Source organism: Nicotiana tomentosiformis, chromosome 1 (assembly GCF_000390325.3).
Source record: "Nicotiana tomentosiformis chromosome 1, ASM39032v3, whole genome shotgun sequence".
Taxonomy (NCBI): domain Eukaryota; kingdom Viridiplantae; phylum Streptophyta; class Magnoliopsida; order Solanales; family Solanaceae; genus Nicotiana; species Nicotiana tomentosiformis.
In genome coordinates, this window is record NC_090812.1 from 33484577 (window position 1) to 33506399 (window position 21823).

Here is a 21823-nt window from a genome sequence, read left to right on the forward strand (position 1 = left end):
ATAAAAATAAAATAGTGGAACGAGTAAGAAAGAAGAAAAAGGAAGGAAAAATAAGGAATTGTGAATAAATAAAAGACTAGGTGATGAAATGAAGAATGAAGAAAGCGTGAAAAAGTTCTTGAAGGAAGTATACTTTGATATTTGAAAATTTGTAGTGCTTAGGGAGGTTTTGAGTCACTCTAACCAAAATTGTGCCATACCTTAACCAAAAGCCTAAAATACAACCCTATAAGTCCTAATTTATTCTGAACCAAGTTTGTCTACATTAGTGGATAAATACATGAAGGGCAAGCCTATGGTACTACTTGTGTGCATTTGAACATCTTTGTGAGAGAGAGTTAATTCTTTCCAATCGATAACCCATATATGTTTTGAATTGCAATTTATGAGTGTGGGATTCTCTCTTAAGTGTGAGAGCATATGAGATTTGAGTTGTGAATTTAATCCCATTTTTAATTGGGAGGAATGAACAAGGGAAAGTTATTTGTGATAAAGAGGTAAATTTTGAAGCTTTAGTGTCATGACTTGATTGCTACTTTGATTAACATAGTGTTTGGGGACTTAAATTATAATGAAATTTATGAGAAGTTTTTTGTGTTTCATATGCTTTGAATTAATTGTTGGTACCAATCAAAGTTATGTGTTTCTACTTAAAGTACACCTTTTGACTTGGTATGATATTGATGCACTATTGAGTTAAATACTTGGAAGGGGATTTTGTGCTTTAATTGCTTGAGCACAAACAATAGTTTAAGTTTGTGGGTTTGATAAGTTGGTATTTTACCAACTTATCTCGTCTTTAAGCTTAGATTTTTGCTATGTTTGATTGATAAAATCGTGTGTTTAATGTCGTTTACTTCTATTTTACAAATTCTATGTGATTTAGAAGTGATCAGAAAGAAACCAAGTGAAAACGAGTTAAAAAAGAAGAAATCTGGAAAATGGCCTTAGATGTCGCAATTACGACATCAGCTTGGCAAATACGAAGTCAACCAAGTCAATCAATGTTTGCAAATGCGAAATGAGGGTCGCAAATGCGAAGTCAAACCAGACAGTCAACCTTTGCAAATGTGAATCCCTTCATCGCAAATGCGAAACCAAGTGCACAGTGCCTAGTTCGCAATTGTGAACATACAGATCGCAAATGCGATGTTCAACAGTGACGTCAAGGTTCACAATTGCGCACTAATATTTGCAATTGTGAATGTCACGCTTTAGTTCTGGGCAGTTCTATCATTTCACATTTTCTTCATCCCAAACCCTTTAATGCACGACCTAGCTTATTGGAAATGGATCTTTGGCCAATCTCTAGACATCTTTGACATTTTTTGACAAGAGAACACAAGATTTGGAGCCAGGGTTCTTGCACACACACTTGGGTCTTGAAGATTTGAAGCTTTTGGTTGAGAATTTATTACCCATTTATGTTCATTTCTTCATTTCCGTGCTTTGTATTGTATATCTAAGTGTGTGGTATTTTTTCCAACACTTGAATCTTGTTTATGGGATTATTCATATTTAAAGTGTGGATTAAATATCTTGTTGTGCTTATGTATTGAACGATTTTTATTTATTATGAAGTGAGTTATTGTTTCTTTAATTACTATTGTTCTTTAATGTTGCCAAAGGGATTAGCTAACCCTAGGACTCGCCCATTCACTTCGAATTAATTTTGGAAAAGATAATTTGGGGTTGGGAAAGATTAATTTACCAGAACTTGAGGCGTTAACCCTCACTTTATAGATTCTACCTAAGGATAGGATTGAACTACTTATAGCCATATTTGGGTGTGCTTAATCTCTTAATTTATTTAGGGATAATTAAATTAGGAAGTCTTGTTAGTTTTCGGAAGAAGCTAATATAGAATTATTACCCGAGGCTAATTAACATAAACTCGCTCATATTTGTAAAATCGTGAAATACATTGGATCGTTACTTGAGTGTAATTCCCAATGCATCCATCCTTGTAGCCATTGATCATTTTACTTGCTTTCTAGGTTAGTTTACATTTTTGCAATTAGTTATAAATATTTTTTCAAAACCTTTCTAAGTGATTGGCTTAGCACAATAAGTGATAATTCTCTTACACGCCTAATCGCCTACATATTGTTCTCTGTGGGATTCGACCTCGACTCATAATTGGGTGCATTATATTGCATTCGACCGTGTCCATTTACTTTTTAGTAGTGGATTTGGACGTAATCATAAACCATGCTTCAATTGGCACCAACACACTTAACTACGTACTTATGGTTAGAAACAAGGTTTGTGAAAGAAATAGCTCTAGTTAGTGACTTTGTGACTCTTGTGTTGACTTTGGCAATCATCGAGTGGTTTAATTGGACCATTGTGATCTTTAAACTTGAATGTGGTCGTTTTGGGCCCTCGACTCTATCCTCTTTTACAATCCGGTTGCGTGAGAGGTGAGATGAATTATTTCTAGTCCAAGTATCCGTGCGAAGGGTCTAGAACTTGCCCCGAATGTGTTTCAAGGTGAAATTGTAAGTTTTGCTTGGTTTGAGAAGTGACTGTAGGCTCTCCTTGGCCCATTTGAGTTTTCTATTGCCAACCAATGTCATTATCCCCAGTCAACCCCTTTGAGCCTCTAGCCTTTATCATTTGATAACCATGTTACAATCCTTTACCCGTTTTGTCGTGACCCTCTCTTGGAACCCGAGTTTTCCTTAGAACTCTTGAGAGACAAATGACTTAAAATGTAAGTTTGGGGGAGATAAGAGGAACTTGAAAAAGGTATCAAGGCACAAAAATAGAAAAGAAATGATCTCTACGAGAAGAAAAGGCAAGAAAAGAAAAGAACAAAAAGAAAGATGCAAAAAGTGAATAAGTGAAGGGTTGAAGGGATTCCAAAAGAGGTAATGATCCCAAACATGAAAAAATCAAAAAGGGAGAAAAAGAATGAAATGATCAAGAAAGAGTGATACTAAATCTCTCTACTCCCGAATGAATAGAAAGTACCTCTAAGTATTGGCAAAGTGTGAACCGAGAAATGAAAGATGGAGTGCTTAAGGAAGGTGTAACCACTTACCCATACGATATCCTACCCTAACCCAAAGCCTCCATTACACCCCAAAAAAAGTCCTACTTTATTTCAAGCCAAGTGAGCTTACATTAGTGGCGATCTACATGAGGGGTAAGTCTATGGTACTTGAAGCCGTACTTGTGACATTCTCTTGAGAGAGATGAATTAACCTTTCATAAATCTTTGGATTGAGTGCTGAATTTTGTAAGTGAGCTAGGAAAATGGAAAGTAGAGGAGGAAGAGTTTGGAGTCCACCATGACCTACATGATAGAGCAAGAGTCCTTGATGAGTAAAGTCAATTCTTGAAGCTCAAATGTCACATTAGAACTATATGTGCATGAATGTTTAACTTGTCGCCTTGTTGATAATACATGAGTAGTGTGGGTAATTGTTGGTCCCAATTGATGTGTGGATGGCTCACCTTTGACTCGGTGAAATGACCCTTAACTTATGGAGGTGGGAACTAATTTATTTGCTTGAGGACAAGCAAAGACTTAAGTTTAGGGGAGTTGATAAGTGGGGATTTTGACTACTTATTATCACCTTTTAGCTTTTGTTTTAGTCCAAAAGTATTGAATTGTGTTCCCGAATCTAATGAAGTTGTACAAATTGTAGGAATGCTGGAAGTTTGGTCTCTTGAGATGAAATCCGACTAAAAAGGGAGTGTTCCGAAGCACAAGAAAATAAAGAGCGCAGAAACACAAATGTGCGGTCCACAAAAGAAATTGCGGATCGCAGAATTCCATCTTCGGCCTCAAACCAAGAAGAAATACCCAACAAGACTATCAGCAATGTGCAAACCGCACATGAATTGTGCGGCCGCAGAACTTGACTTAAGAGTCAAAGATCAGGAAGTATGCAAAAAGACCAAGTCCAGGAGACTCTATGAAGTGCGGACCACACAAGAATTGTGCGGCCGTGGAAGATTGCCTCGCGGCCGCAATCCTGATATATGCGTCCGTAGAAGAATTGCCTCGTGGCCGCCGTCCAGAAATGTGCAGCCGCAAAACTCACCTTCCTGCCAACAGAAGAAATCTGCGGACCGCACATGGAATTGTGCGGCCGCAGAACCTCCCGAGGGGTATATTTGTCCGTAAATCTTAACCCTATATGAATAGACGAGTTTCACAAAATTAGGTCAAGTTTGAACACACATAGCTGTTGTAGCCATTTTTCTTTGCTATTTTAGGAAGTTTTAGCTTATTTGAGTATTTTAACATTAGATTTCCTCATTTTAATCTTCCACTAAGAGTTTAATTATCTTTCTATCTTTATTTTCTTCAAATCCCATTATGAGTAATAAGATTTTTACTAGGGTTTTGACCCAACAATAGTGTGTAAACCTTATGGGTGATTAATTTTATGCTTGTTTATGATTGGGTGTTGATTATTTGGCTTAGTTCATGATAAAATTTTAGAATTAATGGTTATAAACATTAATTCATGCCTATTTGACTTAGTCTCTGCTTGAGAAAGGGGACCTAGTCTAGGATAACATAGTTAACAAGGAATTGAGTTAATTGAGAGATTGATTAACCTAATTAAAGGGTTCAAACTAGATATAGTAAGAACCCGACTTGAGCTCTTGTCAACTGTTATGGTTGATACCCAATTGTACTTGAGAAAGCCAAATTGGGGAAAATCACTCTCTGACCGAGAGGTATTGAGTGGGTAACGTGGAGTTGAGAGCTATAGTACACCTCAATCAACAAAATAAGTATAACATCTTTAACCCATTCGGCAAACACCTAGGTATTGGTCATAGCCCTAGGCCTTTAATCCAATTGGAAAAACCTCTAAAAGAATTATCTATAATCTATTTTCTTTAGCTTGCATTCATTAGAGTAAAAGTAAAAATAGAAAACAAAACCTTGTTGTGGAAGGAAAATTGTAGATAACCCATTTGCTTCCTTCAAATATATATATATATATATATATATATACTCCTAACTCCCCTCATAACTCCCTGTGGAAATCGACCCTGACTCTTATTGGATACTATTATTACATACAGCCGTATCATATCTTCTATAGAGGTGCATTGTGGGCGTCATCAGGGGTTTCGAGTATGAACATGTTCCCTGCTGAATACTTTGAATAGACTGGGTAAAGGCCTGTATGAGATACAGATGGGAAGCATGAATGTAAAGGCGTTCGATGAATCTCAGAGAGACACTATTAGAGAAATCAACATTGATCTGCAGATGGGTCGGACTTGGTTCGATGTTGAATTCCAAGTGCTAGACATATCCGCCACCTACAACTTGTTCTTGGGACGACCGTGGATACACGCAGCTGGGGAAGTCGCTTCTATTCTGCACCAGGTTGTGATGTTCGAGTGGAATCATCAAGAGGTAATTATTCACGGAGATGGAAGCAACCTTATCTACACTAACTAGACTATGTCGGTCAACGAGAATAGGAGGAAATTGTGGAGAGAAACATATCACCGCATGGAGTGGGTAAATTCAATTGGGAAGGGTCGATGGTGGAGCAATAACATAGAAAGCATACTGATATGGTTGAGGTATGAACCAGGCAAGGTTCTCGGCCAAAATCCTCAAGGGATCACAGAACCAGTACGTCCACAATATCATGGCACAACCTTCAGTCTCGAGTATGAATATACTGGAATACCAGCATTGGACACCGCCGTGGCATGCCGCTTACTATCCATTGGAAAAACCAGTACCACCGCTGCACCAGACATTCCGCCAGACTGAAGTAATTTGGGGATCCAAGGAAGACGAGGTTTTGGCCAGCATGAGGAAGCTGTATCTGGATGAGGAAGACATTGACTGCAGTGCAATTTTAGAGGAAGAGGATGACCTTACCATTCAGATAGTGGGAGAAGGAGCCGTTCTAAAGATATGGACTGTTGCACTATCCCGGGCTCGCCGAGTACCTGGGTAGCCTTGGTAGAATTAGCATGATTTATTTTAAAATTATTTTTGGGCATTTAAGACATTTTCAGTATTTTGTTTTGAAATAATTACTCTAGACATCGAGTCGTACTTGTTGACAATATCAAGTTTTACTAATGCATTATCATTTTTTATTTATTATTATTATTATCTTTCTGCATTCTTTCCAGCGTAATTATTACATATCGTGATGAACCTACGACTGTGACATGTAATGAGACAACACAATATAAGAAAAGTGATTCAGAGGACTTGGAAGATGATATAATACCTGAGGAAATTGTCAAAGAAGTAGAGAATTTTGAGAACAAACCAAAGTCCAATTTGGTGGAAACTGAGGCAGTTAACTTAGGGAATTCTAAAACAGTCAAAGAAACTCGCATAAGCATTCACCTCTCACCGTCAGAGAAGGAATAGTATATCAGGTTTATAAAGGAATATGAGGATATTTTCGCATGGTCCTACGATGACATGACTGGGTTAAGTACATGCATAGTAGCTCACAAACTACCTACCAACCCCATGTGTCCACCAGTAAAGCAGAAGCTCAGGAAATTCAAGCCAGATATGAGTTTGAAGATAAAGGAAGAAGTTACCAAGCAAATCAAAGCCAAGATCCTTCAATTGGTCGAGTACCCAACCTGGCTAGCCAACATTATGCCGGTTCCAAAGAAGGATGCCAAAGTCAGAGTGTGCGTTGATTATCATGATCTGAATAGAGCAAGTCTTAAGGATAACGTCCTAGCCCAACATACATGTATTGATCAACAACTTCGCAAACCATGAACTCCAATCCTTTGTGGATTGCTTCACAAGATATCACTAGATTTGGATGGACGAAGTGGACGCCAAAAATATAGACTTCATCACGCCATGGGGGATATATTTTTACAAAATGATACCGTTTGGTTTGAAGAACGCTTGGGATACCTACATGAAGGCCATGCCGACTCTTTTCCACAACATGATACACAAGGAAATATAGGTGTACGTGGATGAGGTTATCATCAAATCTAAGAGAAGTTCGGATCACATAGAAAGCATGAGGAAGTTTTTCGACCGACTTCGAAAATAAAATTTGAAGTTGAATCCTGCAAAATGTGGTTTCGGAGTCCCCGCTGGGAAGTTGCTAGGCTTCATCGCCAGTCGTCGTGGTGTTGAGTTAGACCTTGACGAGCTTGAAACATACACTTAAAATATGCTCCCTAATAAAATATTCCCTATCGCAATGCTATGAGCCTTCTGAAAGTATACTTACGATTCGACTCACTTGCATTGTTAGGTTCTGAATGTCTTCATCACTTTGCATAAACCTTTTTTCAACACTATTCATGAACCTATGCATAAGCGCTTCTAAACTACCATTCTTCTCTTGAGGTGGTTGTCTCGCTTTGCTTTCATTCAAGTCATAATAAGTGTATTCCCCACAACCAGAATCATAAGTGTGCCCATATGAATCCTCGTACCTGTACGGACTAGAAACAGAGTGAGGCTGTTCAAAACACATAACAAACCACTGATAATGTTCAACTGCTAACTCTTCAACCATTTTCTTAGGCTGGTTGTACTCTATCTTCACAAAATTTAGAATTCAATATCTACAGTATCTTCTCCAACTTGTTAGGTACTACAATACAAATCTTGAAAAGAAGTTAACTAATAATGAAAATAAAATAAAAGAGGAAAAAAAAAAAACTAAAACCTAATTCGTGAATTAGCACCTAAAATATTGACGGGAGAACCCTAAGAGGAGGAGAGAGAAGCTCTGGCAAAATTATGGGCGATTTCAGTCACACCTTGCAAGCTCTCATGGCCGGCGGCCAGCCACCTTTTCCTACTGGTCAGCCCTCCCCCACCATCGCCCCATCAAATACTACCACAAAGACCAAATCCAAACCATTAGATTATAGTAATATTTTGAATCCAGCCGCTATCAACAACTCCATGCACGTAAGGCGACCACTGTGGAACCAATACGATTCAAACAAGTTGCATTTCTTAATGAACAACCCATGAATAAATTCACTAAAGCAGAGGTGGACCGTATGAATGTGATCGAGGGATTACAATATGTAGTTGTAGGAAAAGTTTCTTATGGATGGCCAGCTTTGAATGAACTTCGTTGCATTATCCCAGCACAATATGGTATTAAAGATGAGTGTAATATTGGACTTCTTTGTGATATACATGTGCTGATTATATTAACCTTATGGCAAGATTTCATAGATTTCACGTCCAAGAATGTATATTATGTCAAGGCTAAAAATGGGTATGAATATCAATTACGACCTTTAATTTATGATTCAAAGTTAAAGGCGTGTGAAGAAACTCATATGGCTATGGCATGGATATCTTTTCCAAAGTTGGTACCTGCCTATTTTGTGAAAGAATGCCTCTTTTCTTTAGCTACTAGAGTGGGCAAACCACTACACCTTGACATGGCTACTATTAATAAAACAAGGCCTAGTTGTGCTAGGGTAAAGGTTCTTGTAAACTTGTTAGCTGAACTACCCAAAAAGTTCGTATGGACATAGAGAATGAAGCTACTGGGGAAGTGAGGATGGAATGGGTGAAGATTCAATATGATTTTCTCCCTAAATATTTTAAATAATGCAAGATACAAGGACATGATGAATTTGAGTGTTGGAGGCTACATCCTGAACTATAAGGCAAAGCAAGCTGTTTAAGATGAAGAAGGTCTTGAGCAAGGTAGAGGAAGGAGGAACAATTTTGATCAACCATTAAAAATTTTATCAAGTGGGAAAGTGGTAGGTAATGTGGGTGAACAATGGAAGGAGGTTAGAGACAACTGTGTGATGAATGGAGCTAAGCAAATTGATGGTAATGTAAATTCTGGGTAGGAAATTGTTCTAGTTGGTACAACTGGAAAAGAGATAGTTCAAACTACCAAATACCTAATTCAAATAGGTCAGGGTGAAGGTATGATATCCCAGCAAGTGCAAGTGTCCAATAAATTTGATGCATTGGAAGTACAAGATGATGATAATGAAGGTAACCACCAATTGATTTTGTTGGAGGATAATGCAGTGCAACGCATTCCTAGACCAAGTCCTAGTAAAGCTGGAAAAAGATTAAACTCGAAAGCCCCAATGTTTAAACCAACTTCACCTAGGAATGTGATCTCAAAGGATAATAATAATGCAACTACGAGTGATAAGGAGAAAGAACAAGTATAATTGAGAGATGTAATGACCCGACTTATCATTTTGAACATCTACGTACCTTTCAACAATTTGAAGTCTTGATCATTTTCGTAATATGTACTATAACTTGTGTGAATTATCGGCTTTGGTTTTTGGATGATTCGGCATTTAATTGAGAGAACAATCCTTGTGTAGAAGCTTAAATGAAAAGAGTTGACCGATTTGACTTTTTGTGCAAACGAATCTGAAATGGAGTTTTGATGGTTCCAATAGCTCCGTATGGTGATTTTGGACTTAGGAGTATGTCCGAAAAATTACTTGGAAGTCAGTAGTTAAATTAGGCTTGAAATGGCTAAAATAGAAATTTAAGTTTGGAAGTTTAACTGGGGAGTTGACCTTTTTGATATCAGGGTCGGAATCTGATTTTGGAAAGTTGAATAGGTTCATTATGTCATTTATGACTTATGTGCAAAATTTGAAGTCAATCGGACTTGATTTGCTATGTTTCGATGTCGATTCTTCAAGAATACGTGGTATCACATTAAGAAAATGAGCACCAAATTCAGTTTTTATTGAAGAATTAGATCCGTATTGAAATTATAGAGCCATAGTAAAAAGAATCATTGAATTCAGACATCGTATGAGAGAGTTATGCCTATTTCCGTGTCAAGAATGATTTCCTGTCACCGTCAGCGCCCAGGGTAGCGTGGGGCGCTATCCCTGGCGCTGGGACTGCTGGAGGTACTGGAAAGGGCTCCACAGGCAGTGCCCCATGCCACTTGTGGCGCCACAGACATAAAAACCCCATAAAATGGGGAGTTTGGCCATTTTTACTCATTTCTGAGTTTGGGGAGCTCGGTGAAGGTAATTTTTGGACGATTTTTACGGGAAAACATTGGGGTAAGTGTTCCTTATCCTATATTAATTATATTTCATGATTCCATATTTATTTCCATCAAGAATCCGTGAATTTATGGAAGAAGAATCAGATTTTTATAAAATCTTCCAAAAATATAAAATGAAAATTTGAAGGTCAATCTGATGTCGAAATTTGATAATTTTTGTATGGTTGGACTAGTATCGGAATAGGTGTTCGGATTTTGTGAGTTTCGTCGAATTCCGAGATGTGGGCCCCACTGTCAATTTTTTGAGCGGAGTTAGAAATTTTTGTAAATTGTTAAATTGTAAGCATTAGAGTAAGTTGTGATTAATTTGCACGTTGTTTGAATAGATACTAGTCGTTTGGCTTGAATTGAGGAGATAGGAAGGCGTATGGAGGTTGATATGCGCGGAATGGAATTTCCGGAGTATTGTACAACTTGCTCGGTATTGCATTTTGCTTGTTCGAGGTAGGTAACTCTTCTAATCTTGGAGCTGAGGGTATAAACCCTAAATTATACGTGTTATGTGTTTGGTGTTGAGGTGACGCACATGCTAGGTGACGGGGGTCTGGGTGTGCACCGTGTGAACTATGATTCCGTTATTCCTGTGGTACTGTGTAGTTACCTGAATTTATCTGAAATCATGGAAATCTCTACGTACTAGAGCTATTGAGCTGAGAATCATGTTAAAATCGTGTTGAGGCTATATGCCAGTATTATTGAGACCCACAGAGGTCATATAGTTGTTGAATTTGTTTAAATTGAAATTTTAAAACTGAGTTGCTATCAGTCTTTGTTGCTATTTATTGATTCATCATATCATCATTTGGGCTGATTTTCATGACATTGTGAGCCCGAGTGAATGGAGAGATTGAGACTTAGTGAGGCCGAGGGCCTGATGGTAAGGATATTTATGGGATCGGGCTACGCGCCGCAGCATGTTTCATTGCTTTATGTCGTGATTGGCTTGTTATAGCACTTGGGCTCAAGAAGCCCCTCTGGAGTCTGTACACCCCGCCAGTGAGCGCAGGTACTTACTGAGTGCGAGTGCCGAGTGACTTGGGAGGATTGAGTGGATGTGAGGCATGAGTGACTGTGAGGATTGAGTGTCTAGGAGGACTGAGTGACTGTGAGGATTGAGTGATTGGGAGGACTGAGTGACTGAGAGTATTGAGTGACTGGGAGGACTGAGTGAATTGATACTTTGAGAGTATGCATATGGTTTTATCACTATGTTGCATTGCATTGGCATGCACATTGACATGTAGGCATAGAGATGTACTTTTCTCATGCCATTTGAAAAATGAAATTTCCTGTTGTGGAAGAAAGATTTTGGGAAAAATCACAGTTTTCAGACTTACTCATATTTTGGTGCTTTCAATGAAAAGTATTGAGTTTTACTATTATACTTGACAAGAAAATGTTTATTTTTCCGGAATTGTGAACGAGCTGAGCATTTTTTTATTGAGTTATTCTTTGTGTTGCCTCAATTTTATTATTATGAGATGTTACTGGATGTTGGTGTGGACTCTGACCTTGGTAAAACCTCGTCACTGCTTTCAACCTAAGGTTAGGTTTATTACTTATTGAGTAGATGGGGTCGGTTGTACTCATACTACACTTCTGCACCTTGCGTGCATATTTTGGATGTTGATATTGTTGTGCATGGCGAGACCTAGCGTTGAAGATGTACCTGCGATCCAGTCATAGCTGCGTCTTGTTCTTGGTAGCTTTATAATTATTAATCTGTTCATGTATATTTCAAACAGATGATGTATTTTATTTCACACCAGCTTTGTAAATTCAAATCTTAGAAGCTCATGATTTATACTACCAGTCCTTGGGAAATATTTGTATAAAAGTGGTGTATTCATTTCTTATCTTAATAAATTTCATTAAGTTAGACAATGGTTAATTGGCTTACCTGGTGGGTTGGGTTAGGTGCCATCACGACTAGGTGAATTTTGGGTCGTGACAAGAGAGTCAACAACTCAATGGGTAAATCACACTTTTGGAGGCAACGATGTGACAACAAACCAATCATGTCAGGAAATCCCTTCTCAATCTTTGGACACAAATGAAATTGCTGAGCAAATGAGGATTAATGAACATGTTAAATTTACTGGGGGGAGACTATGGTGTGATCAAACGGAAGAAGATTCAGAAGTGGGTGAAGTTCATGAGGACAAAGAGGATTCTGTTGATGAGATAGAGGAAGATAAGTTGACCAAGAAGAATGCAGTACCAGTACAAAATGAAACACCAACTCCTAATGACCTCATCCAAAACCCTAACCCTAGTAAGGGTTTGCATGAAGCTACAGTAAACCTTAAGAGAACTTTAGTTAATATTACTACACCTAATGTTGAGCAGATTGTTCCAAGCGGAATGCTAGATAATGAGCAAGGTATTTGGGATGATAATGTCAAAACATTACATCTAGGTAGCGAATTGAATAAGGAAGATGGAGTGATGCAAATGTCTTTGACTTCTGACCGTAATGCGAAGGGATTAGGGCTCAAAGATAGAGTGATCACGATGCGTGAGAATAGCCCAATTATTAGTCCTAGGCAAGAAGTGAAGGACAACCTAGGTAACAATTTGACTTCTGCAGCCAGCATTAATCAGATGATGACACAAGATAAGAATGGTGAGGAAGAAGAGAATTTAGGGGCTAAAAGAAAAGACATGGATGAAGAATCAACATGTGAAAACTTTAGGAATGTAGCCAGACGTGGAGATTTATCTCCTAGGTTTATGGAAAAGGGGAAGTCAGCAAGTAGAGGAAGAAGAAATCAACCAAAAGATATCCTTAGTGTCCAGGCAGTCGGGGTTCAAACAAGAAGAACGATGTCTAAATCCATAAATTAGCTATGAATGCTATTATATAGAATATTAGATCAGTTAACACGAAGAGAGCTTTTGAAAGGCTCATCACAATGCATAGGCAGTACCATTTTCAGTTCATCGGTTTGATGGAACCAATGCAGCAAGCTCGAAAATTAGAGAGATATAGGAGGAGGATTGGTTTTTCTCAAGCTATGGTTAATGTCTCAAACAAAATCTGGGCCTTTTGATGAGAAATTCGAAGCTATTTGACACTGAAGAAAATAAGGAATTCATTCTTACCCTTATTTATGCTAAGTGTGATCATATTGAGAGAATTGAGCTTTGGGATACACTCTATGCACTGGCTAGTGATATGTCTATTCCTTGGTTCGTCGGGGGAGATTTCAATGGCATTTGGGATGAAGAAGAGAAGTTTGGGGGACTGCCAGTCTCTTTAAACAAAGTTGATGATTTTAGACATTGTATAAACACTTGTAACTTATTCGATCTAGGCTTTAAAGGCAGCATATATACTTGGTGTAATGGAAGAGCGGAGGATGATTGCGTTTTCAAATGTTTGGATAGATGTTTAGCCAATTTGGAATGTCAACAAATGTGGCCAGGTTTGGAGATAACACATCTATCCAAAATTGAATCAAATCATAATTATTGATTACATGTAATCTAGATATTGTACCAATCAAGAAGTCATTTAGGTTCCTAAATTTCTGGATTAAACATGACACATTTCAAGCAGTGGTTACGGAGAACTGGGCAGCAGACTTTCAGGCAAATCCATTTGTGTTATTTAATTACAAAATAAAAAGGCTCAAGAAAACTCTATCCACATGGAGCAAGGTGACGTATGGGGATATTTTTTAGAAGATAAAGAGCCTTGAAGAGGTAGTTTTGGTTCATGAGGCACAATTTGAGATTACTCTTACGATCCAAAATAGGGAGAAGCTTCAAAAGGTGCAAGCTGAGCTATTTAGATATTTGGCATTGGAGGAACAATTTTGGAAATAAAAATCAGGGATGACATGGTTCAATGATGGAGACAAGAACACTAATATTTTTCAGGCACAAGTTAATGGTAGAAGAAAGAAGCTACAACTTAGGAGGAATCAAAACAGTGTCGGGGACTGAATTTAAGATACATAAGCAATATCGACTGAAGCTGTCAATTTTTTCCAACAACTGTTAATCGAGGAAAGAGTACCTACTACTTTTGGAACTTTAGAACATGTACCTCTAATGATAGGTGATGAGTAGAATCATGATCTCATTAGACAAGCTACTAAAGAGGAGGTTAAGGAGGCAATTATAGTTTGAATAGAGAGAATGCTGGAGGACCGGATGGATTTACGGGCAGCTTCTTTCGTGCGTGCTAGGATATAGTAGGTGATGATGTTGTTGATATGGTGAAAGCCTTCTTCAGTGGATGGAAATTACCTAAATTGGTGACACACACAAACTTGGTTTTACTGCCTAAAAAAAGGAGGTATGTACTTTCTCTGATATGAGGACCATTAGCCTTAGCAATTTTGTTAACAAGGTCTTTTCTAAAGTTATTCATGAAAGGCTAGTGGGGCTTCTACCTCAACTCATCTCAAATGAGTAAGCTAGATTTGTGAAGGGTAGGAGTATTGTTGAGAATGTTCTTTTGACACAAGAGATCATTACAGATATAAGGTTAAGGTCAAAGGTTGGGCTGAATGTTGTGATCAAACTCGACATGACAAAGGCTTATGATATGCTTTCGTGGTTATTCTTGACAAAGGTACTGAGAGAAATTGGGTTATGTGAGAGGTTCATTGGATTTGTCTTCTATATTATCTCCAACAATTGGTATTCAGTTTTCATCAATGGAAAACCCTATTATTTTTTCAAATCGACTAGAGGGGTGAAACAAGGTGATCCACTCTCGCCTTCTCTATTTATTTTGGCAGCTGAGGCTCTCTCTAGAGAATTGAATGCTCTTCATTTAAATCTATACTTTTGTGGCTTTGGCTTGCCAAAATGGAGTCCCAAGATCAATCATTTGGCACATGCAGATGACACAATCATATTCTCATCTGCATCTTTTGACCAGCGAGGCGGTGTTAATAAAGGTAGAACGAGTCACTGAATTGGTCGACAAGAGTTTCCTTTCACTTACTTGGGTTGTCCAATTTTTTATGCTAGAAGGAGGATGTCCTATTATCAAGGACTAATCAATAAAATCCTTGATAAATTGCAATCTTGGAAAGGCAAACTTTTATCTATTGGAGGAAGAGCAGTGTTGATCGCTCATGTATTGCAAAGTATGCCGATTCACTTACTATTTGCCGTTAATCCACCTGCATTTGTTATCAACAAATTACACAAACCTTTGGCTAGATTGTTTTGGTGTAAGTTTGTGGATACAATGGGAAGACATTGGTTATCTTGGGACACTCTATGCTTTCCATATGAGGAAGGGGGAGTAGGTTTTAGGTCTCTTCATGATGTATCCAAAGATATGTTTTGCAAGCTTTGGTAAAACTTTAGAACGAAACCTACTTTATGGAGCCCTTTATGAGTCAGAAGTACTGCAAAAAATTGAATGCAATGGTATTGCCATGGAGAAATGGATCACATGTTTGGAGGAAAAGGCTTGAATGTAGGGAGTTGGTTGAGCATCAAATTTTGTGGCAAATACGAATGGGATCTTCATTATTTTGGATTGATAATTGGGCAGGCTTGGGTGCACTCTATTTCATTACTCCTCCTCACTTTTATTGTGATGAAGAGGTTCGTAATATGAGGGATGTAATCCATAAAGATGGCTGGGAGGTGGATAAAATTATGGAGATTCTGCCGGAAGAACTAGCTTTACATATTCTGGAAAACATAAATCCTCCAGAGCAGTGTGAGAAGCTAGATATTTCGTACTGGATGCTAGAAACTAGGGGGGATTTTAGTGTGAAGTCTGCATTGGAATATCTTAGAAGAAGGGATGATCCTAGTATTATATACAAGAACATGTGGGTTAAAGGACTTCCTTTCAAGATCTTTTTCTTCTTGTGGAAAGTATGGAAAGGAAAACTAGAATTGGATGATACACTTAGATGATGGGGTTACTTCATGCCTTCTAAGTGTTGGTGTTGTGCCAATACAGATGAGGAATCAAGAGAACATGTGTTTTTCAAGTCATATATAGCTAGAAGAGTATGGCATTATTTTCTCTCCTTTGTAGGAGTATCAATACACGGTCTAAATTTGCATCAAACAGTGGTGAAGTGTTAGACATTTGATGTAATTCCTAGACAAAAGCCTATCTTTCAAGCATTACCTTGTATAATTATGTGGGATTTATGGAAGAGGAGAAATAGCTACAAGTATGGGGATGTTGTGTCTATTAGTAGGGTCATATATCAAGTATCCAACACCATTTAATCACTTGTCAAGTTCAGAAAGCCGGGGTTGCAAAATGTACCATCAAGATGGCCGGATGTGTCACACATGATGGAAAATTACACTCCTAAATTTAAGGTGAATAAGGTGCTTTGGGAGATGCTTAGTGAGCGGTGGATAAAAGTTAACACGGATGGAGCATCAAGGGGAAATCCGGGCAGAAGTTCTATAGGTTATTGCTTTAAAAATGAGCTTGGAGATGTGATATATGTATGTGGAAAGGAAGTGCATGAGACAACAAATACAGTAGCGGAGGCTTTGGCAATACTGGAGGCATTAAGGTATTGTATACTTCATCATCCTAATAACATTTGGTTAGAGACTAATTCAATAATGGTTAGGAATGTTATTGTGGGCAACTGGAAGCCACCTTGGGCGATAGTAATGTATGTGGAGGAAATAAAGCAGATCTTGGAAGCACATCATACAAAGGTGACGCACATATTTAGGGAAGGGAATAGATTAGCAGATCATCTTGCCAATTATGCACTTGATGTTGGTCAAATTGAATGTGTGAGTTTTGCACAACTGGATGTTAGAGGGAAAGGAATCGTTAACGACGACAAGCTCCAATGTCCACATTTAAGAATAAGGGTGTCCAGGAGGTAGGAGGTAAGGAGGAAAGAAGAATAAAGATGATGGAGAAGATAAGAGATAATTTATATGCTCATCATGTTCGAGCCTCTAGGGAGGAGAACATGATGGGGTTATTTTTTACTAACATTGTGTTTTGTTTTGCACGAAATGCTACTGTAACTATGACTTACCTATTGATGAACCTTTAATTGGTGGTATTAGTACTTTGTACTCATTCCATTAAAGGGGAAGCATGGGTATGCATAAGCATAGAAGCTAGGATACATGGGCATGTGTTAACACTGCCTAGATTTTCTATACAACTGGACAAAGGAAAAGGATATAGTTGTTGCTTACAAACGTGGTGCAACCAATACCTCTTGGCTTTGGGGTACATATGAAAAGCAGGTGAACTGGAGGACATACTGAAAGCTAGTGGTAGTCTGATCAAGGAATAATAGACACAGGCATGGAATGCAATAGGAGAGTGGAACAGTATTATAAAAATGCTTGTTCAACGCATGCAAAGGAAAAGGCAGGTATGTTTTCAAAATTCAAAGGAACATCAACTCCTCATTTCAAGAAGAATGAAAGGGAACAAAAAGCCCCTCCATCAGATTTGAATATTATATATATGGAGGAACACACATATCATGGAACACTTTTATGGAATAATGGGAAGAATGCTGGATAATATATATGCACAATGGTAATGGCTGGTTTGGGAATGAGGAAAGGGCAGGAAACAATGCACGGTTAGCTACTTTTTGTACTGGAACGAAAAAATGGTCATTATTTTTCAAAAGGAAGTGGGCTATTTGTGCAAGAAGCGGAGCTGGGCAGTGGTCATTACGGAAATAGGCTTTTTGTGCAAGCAGCAGAATAATCATTTGGACATTAAAAGTAAAGGGCCTCAAGGGCTAGTTTTTATCTCTAATACCTACATTAGAACTCATGTACTATCATTGATGAGTATCACACTCAACTTTAATTATAGGATATATGTAGTTGGCAAAATTTATTGCTTTCATTTCATAGGACTTCATGACACACTGTCTTTTATTTCTTCATAAATATAAAAACTAGCCCTAGGCATATTGCCTAGTGGAGGAAAAAAATAGCACCAAAAACTATTTCAAACACTATTAATTGCCAATCCCTGGCAACGGCGCCAAAATTTGACGAGCTCGAAATACACACTTAAATTATGCTCTCTAATCAAATGTAGTATAGTATAATATTGTATCCAAAGGGATTGGATTTAAATATTATTCTTGTAGTTTCTAGCTTGATTGTTATCCAAGGGGATCAACAATTGAGATTTATATGGTTTCTAACTAAAATTAACTATGCATCTACTAACTCCAGATAATTCACTTCTAATGTTTAAGTGAGTCTCTCGAATTCACTCAATTATTAGTTTACACGTTCAGCAGAAACTCCTCTCTCGATTAAGTCTAAACCTCACGAGATGAACCAATTTAAGCTGTGACTAGGAAGGTTGTAGCTGATTTCGTTCGGGATGTTATTGTTTGTCGATTTGGAATACCTGAGTCAATTATTATCGACAATGCTGCCAATATCAACAGTGATCTGATGAAAGCCATGTGTGAAACATTCAAGATCAAGCACTAGAATTCCACAGCATATAGGCCGCAGATGAATGGAGTCGTAGAAGCCGCTAACAAGAACATCAAGAAGATATTAAGGAATATGGTGGATAACTACAAGCAATGGCATGGGAAGCTACCATTTTCTTTGCTCGGGTACCGCACCATAGTTTGTACGTCGACTAGGGAAACCCCCTATCTACTGGTCTACGGTACATAAGCTATTATACCCGCTGAGGTGGAGATTCCTTCCCTGAGAATCATACATGAGGCCAAGCACAGCGATGCGAAATGGATACAAAGCCGGTATGAGAAACTAGATCTCATTGATGGTAAGAGGATGAACGCAGTGTGGCACGATCAACTCTACCAGAATATAATGACAAGGGATTTCAACAAAAAAGGTTAGATCGAGGCAATTCACACTGGGCAATTGGTGTTGAAACGAATCTTCTCGCATTAGGACGAAGCAAAAGGGAACTTCTCACCTAACTAGAAAGGTCCTTACATGGTTCACCGAGTACTGACAGGAGGAGCGCTTATACTTGCAGAGATGGATGGAGAAATATGCCCAAAACGTATCAATTCGGATGCAGTCAAGAGAAATTATGTTTAAATTTGTGTCTGCACTTTTTGATGTAATCTAGACTACATTTGACCTGATTCACATTTAAGAGGGGATAGGTAGGAAACCTTGTGGGTTCGGTCACATCATAATAAAATCTTCATTCCCCTCCACATTCAGGAACTAGAGCAATATTTCGAGTTTTGTCAATCTTATTACGTCAAGGATCGCCAAGAAGTATATTGCCGAGAATATGCATTTAAACTAGGGCAGAATTTTGAGGAGGGTCCTCAAAATTTCGAGATGAGAAGGTCGCGATGTCTGAAAGCATGTCACAATCTCTGATTCGACAAAATTATTTGTTTTATGCATCATCACATATTTTGAACAACTTCATTTCTCACAAATGATTTATCACAAATGCATATTTGCGAAAATTCCATTTTTCTGTAGTAGCCAGATGTTGCCTAGGGTGACTCGAACAAGGCATCAAGACAAGGAGCAAAGGTGAAATGAGAAGTCAAAGGCACAAACCAACCTTACCCCCCCCCCCCCCCAAAACGCATGATTTTCCTTTGGATGCAGGCATAATGGACATAACAAACATGTCCACAAATACATAACAAAAATGCTATCTTCACTGACAGAAGTCAAAAAGTGTAAACATGTCAAGCTAAGGACCACTTCCCTCTTACATTTAATCATTGCTTTCTTTTTATAGGGCAAAGCACTGCCCTCATCATCGCATAAGACTAAGCACTGCCTTTCTTTGTATAGGGCTAAGCAATGCCCTCAATCATTGTGTAAGGCTAAATGCTACCTTTCCTTGAATGAGAATAAGCACTGTCTCCATTATATTTGCATGAGGCTAAGCACTGCCCTCAATCATTGCATAAGTCTAAACACTGCCTTTCCTTTCATGAGACTAAGCACTGTCTCCATCACATTTGCATGAGGCTAAGCACTGCCTCTACTATTGCATAAGGCTAAATGTTGTCTTTCCTTTCATGAGACTAAGTACTGTCTCCATCACAACGCATGAGACTAAGCATTACCTCCACTATTGAATAAGGCTAAATGATGCCTTCCCTTGCATGAGACCAAGAACTATCTCCATTACATTGCATGAGTCTAAGCATTGCCTCCACTATTGCATAAGTCTAGACGATGCCTTCCCTTGCATGAGACTAAGCACTGTCTCCATCACATTGCATGAGGCTAAGCATTGCCTCCATTATCGCATAAGGCTAAGCACTTCCTTCCTTTGCATAAGGCTAAGCATTGCCTCCATTAGCATATAAGGCTAAGCACTACCTTCCTTTACATCAGACTAAACACTGTCTCCGTTACATTTGCATGAGGCTAAGCACTGCCTCCTTTATTGCATAAGGCTAAACGTTGCCTTTCTCTGCATAGGGCTAAGCATTGCCCTCATCACATACAAGGCTAAGCGCTGCCTTGTTTCATTCTCGCATATGATTGAGCATCACCCGTTCCCTCTATAAAATGATCAATATCACCGCATCTTTGCATTTCATGGGCTAAACATTGCCATTTGTCTGAAGGCGTCATTGTCTCAAAGCATCATCCTCATAGCCTGAAGACAACATGCCATGGCCTTAGGATCTCTTGAACCTGCATAGCAATATTCAAAGGCATCATAGTCCATAGGCACCATCATCATGGCCCGAGGACACCATCTCATTTCCAGTGAATCCCTTATCATACGCTTCACGTCCCAAGACGTCATGGTCTAAGGACATCATCCTCATCATCCAAAGACAACTCTCATGGTCCGTAGGGAATTTGCATCATGTTTAAATTTCCATAATAACCCTATATATATTTACGTGCATTGTGTTTTATGTTTTGAAGTTAATTCGGGAGGTAACCGTTCTACAAACGGGAGCAATTCTCACTCCGGTTTCGGTTCACGACATTCACGTCCTTTGATTGTTTCAGACGTAACCGATAATCAACAATTGTTTATTATATGTACCGTAACTGCCCAAACATTTATCTCAAATATCCTTAATATTCAAATTCGCAATCATAGCTCCACCTGAAATTATCCGTTACTCACAACACCATCCTATACAATCTTTCATCGAAACATATAACCATTCTTATAATAATTCCATCGGTTTTGTTCGTCATTGGATCTAGAACTACACACGGTCTGATTCCCGTAATACCAGAGATATGTAGGCAACTCAGGAACCAGGGTTAGGCCCCCATTGTTTCAAAAACACATCATCCTTATTCATTTCGGACAAAATTGGTCATCATTTTCTTTACCCGACAACTCTTTCATCATTCCCGGGTAAAGAGAGGTAGTTGTTGATATCCAATTTTGTCCTCATATTTTATAAGATATTATATATACTTTTAAAATATCATTTTGCATTATTATCCAATTTATAAGAGCCATATAAGTATTATCTATAATTTTTCATAGCTTTTAAAGCTTTAAAATTGATTTCTTGCATTTAAATTGTTCAAATATTTATTAATTATCCTTTCAAATTATTTCGTGATGACTTAATTATCCAAATTTATTATTTACACCCACGTGTATGTTTTAAAACATTTTTACTTCATTTCATACAATTACATTTGTATTTTTGAGCTATTTACGCAATTTTACAATAATAACTTATATTCTATACATAATTACATTTATTACATTGTTTATGCTAAATAGAATTCTTATAGTTTTAATATGTTAAGCTATTATTTTCAATCATTGTACTGCATAAATAATATTTTTATTATTTATAAATTACTTTTTATATATC

General features: G+C 38.1%; 1 protein-coding gene across 1 annotated transcript; it reads left to right on the forward strand.

Annotated features, from left to right (window-relative positions):
• Nucleotides 1-15383: 15383 nt before the first annotated feature.
• On the forward strand, nt 15384-15932 carry LOC138905415 (uncharacterized). The gene has a single exon (XM_070193940.1). The coding sequence runs from the start codon at nt 15384-15386 to the stop codon at nt 15930-15932; it is 549 nt and encodes a 182-aa protein (XP_070050041.1).
• Nucleotides 15933-21823: the final 5891 nt, after the last annotated feature.

Coding starts and splice junctions, on each gene's coding strand:
- LOC138905415 (XM_070193940.1), top strand. CDS start 15,384: ATGGAGCCCTTTATGAGTCAGAAGTACTGCAAAAAATTGAATGCAATG.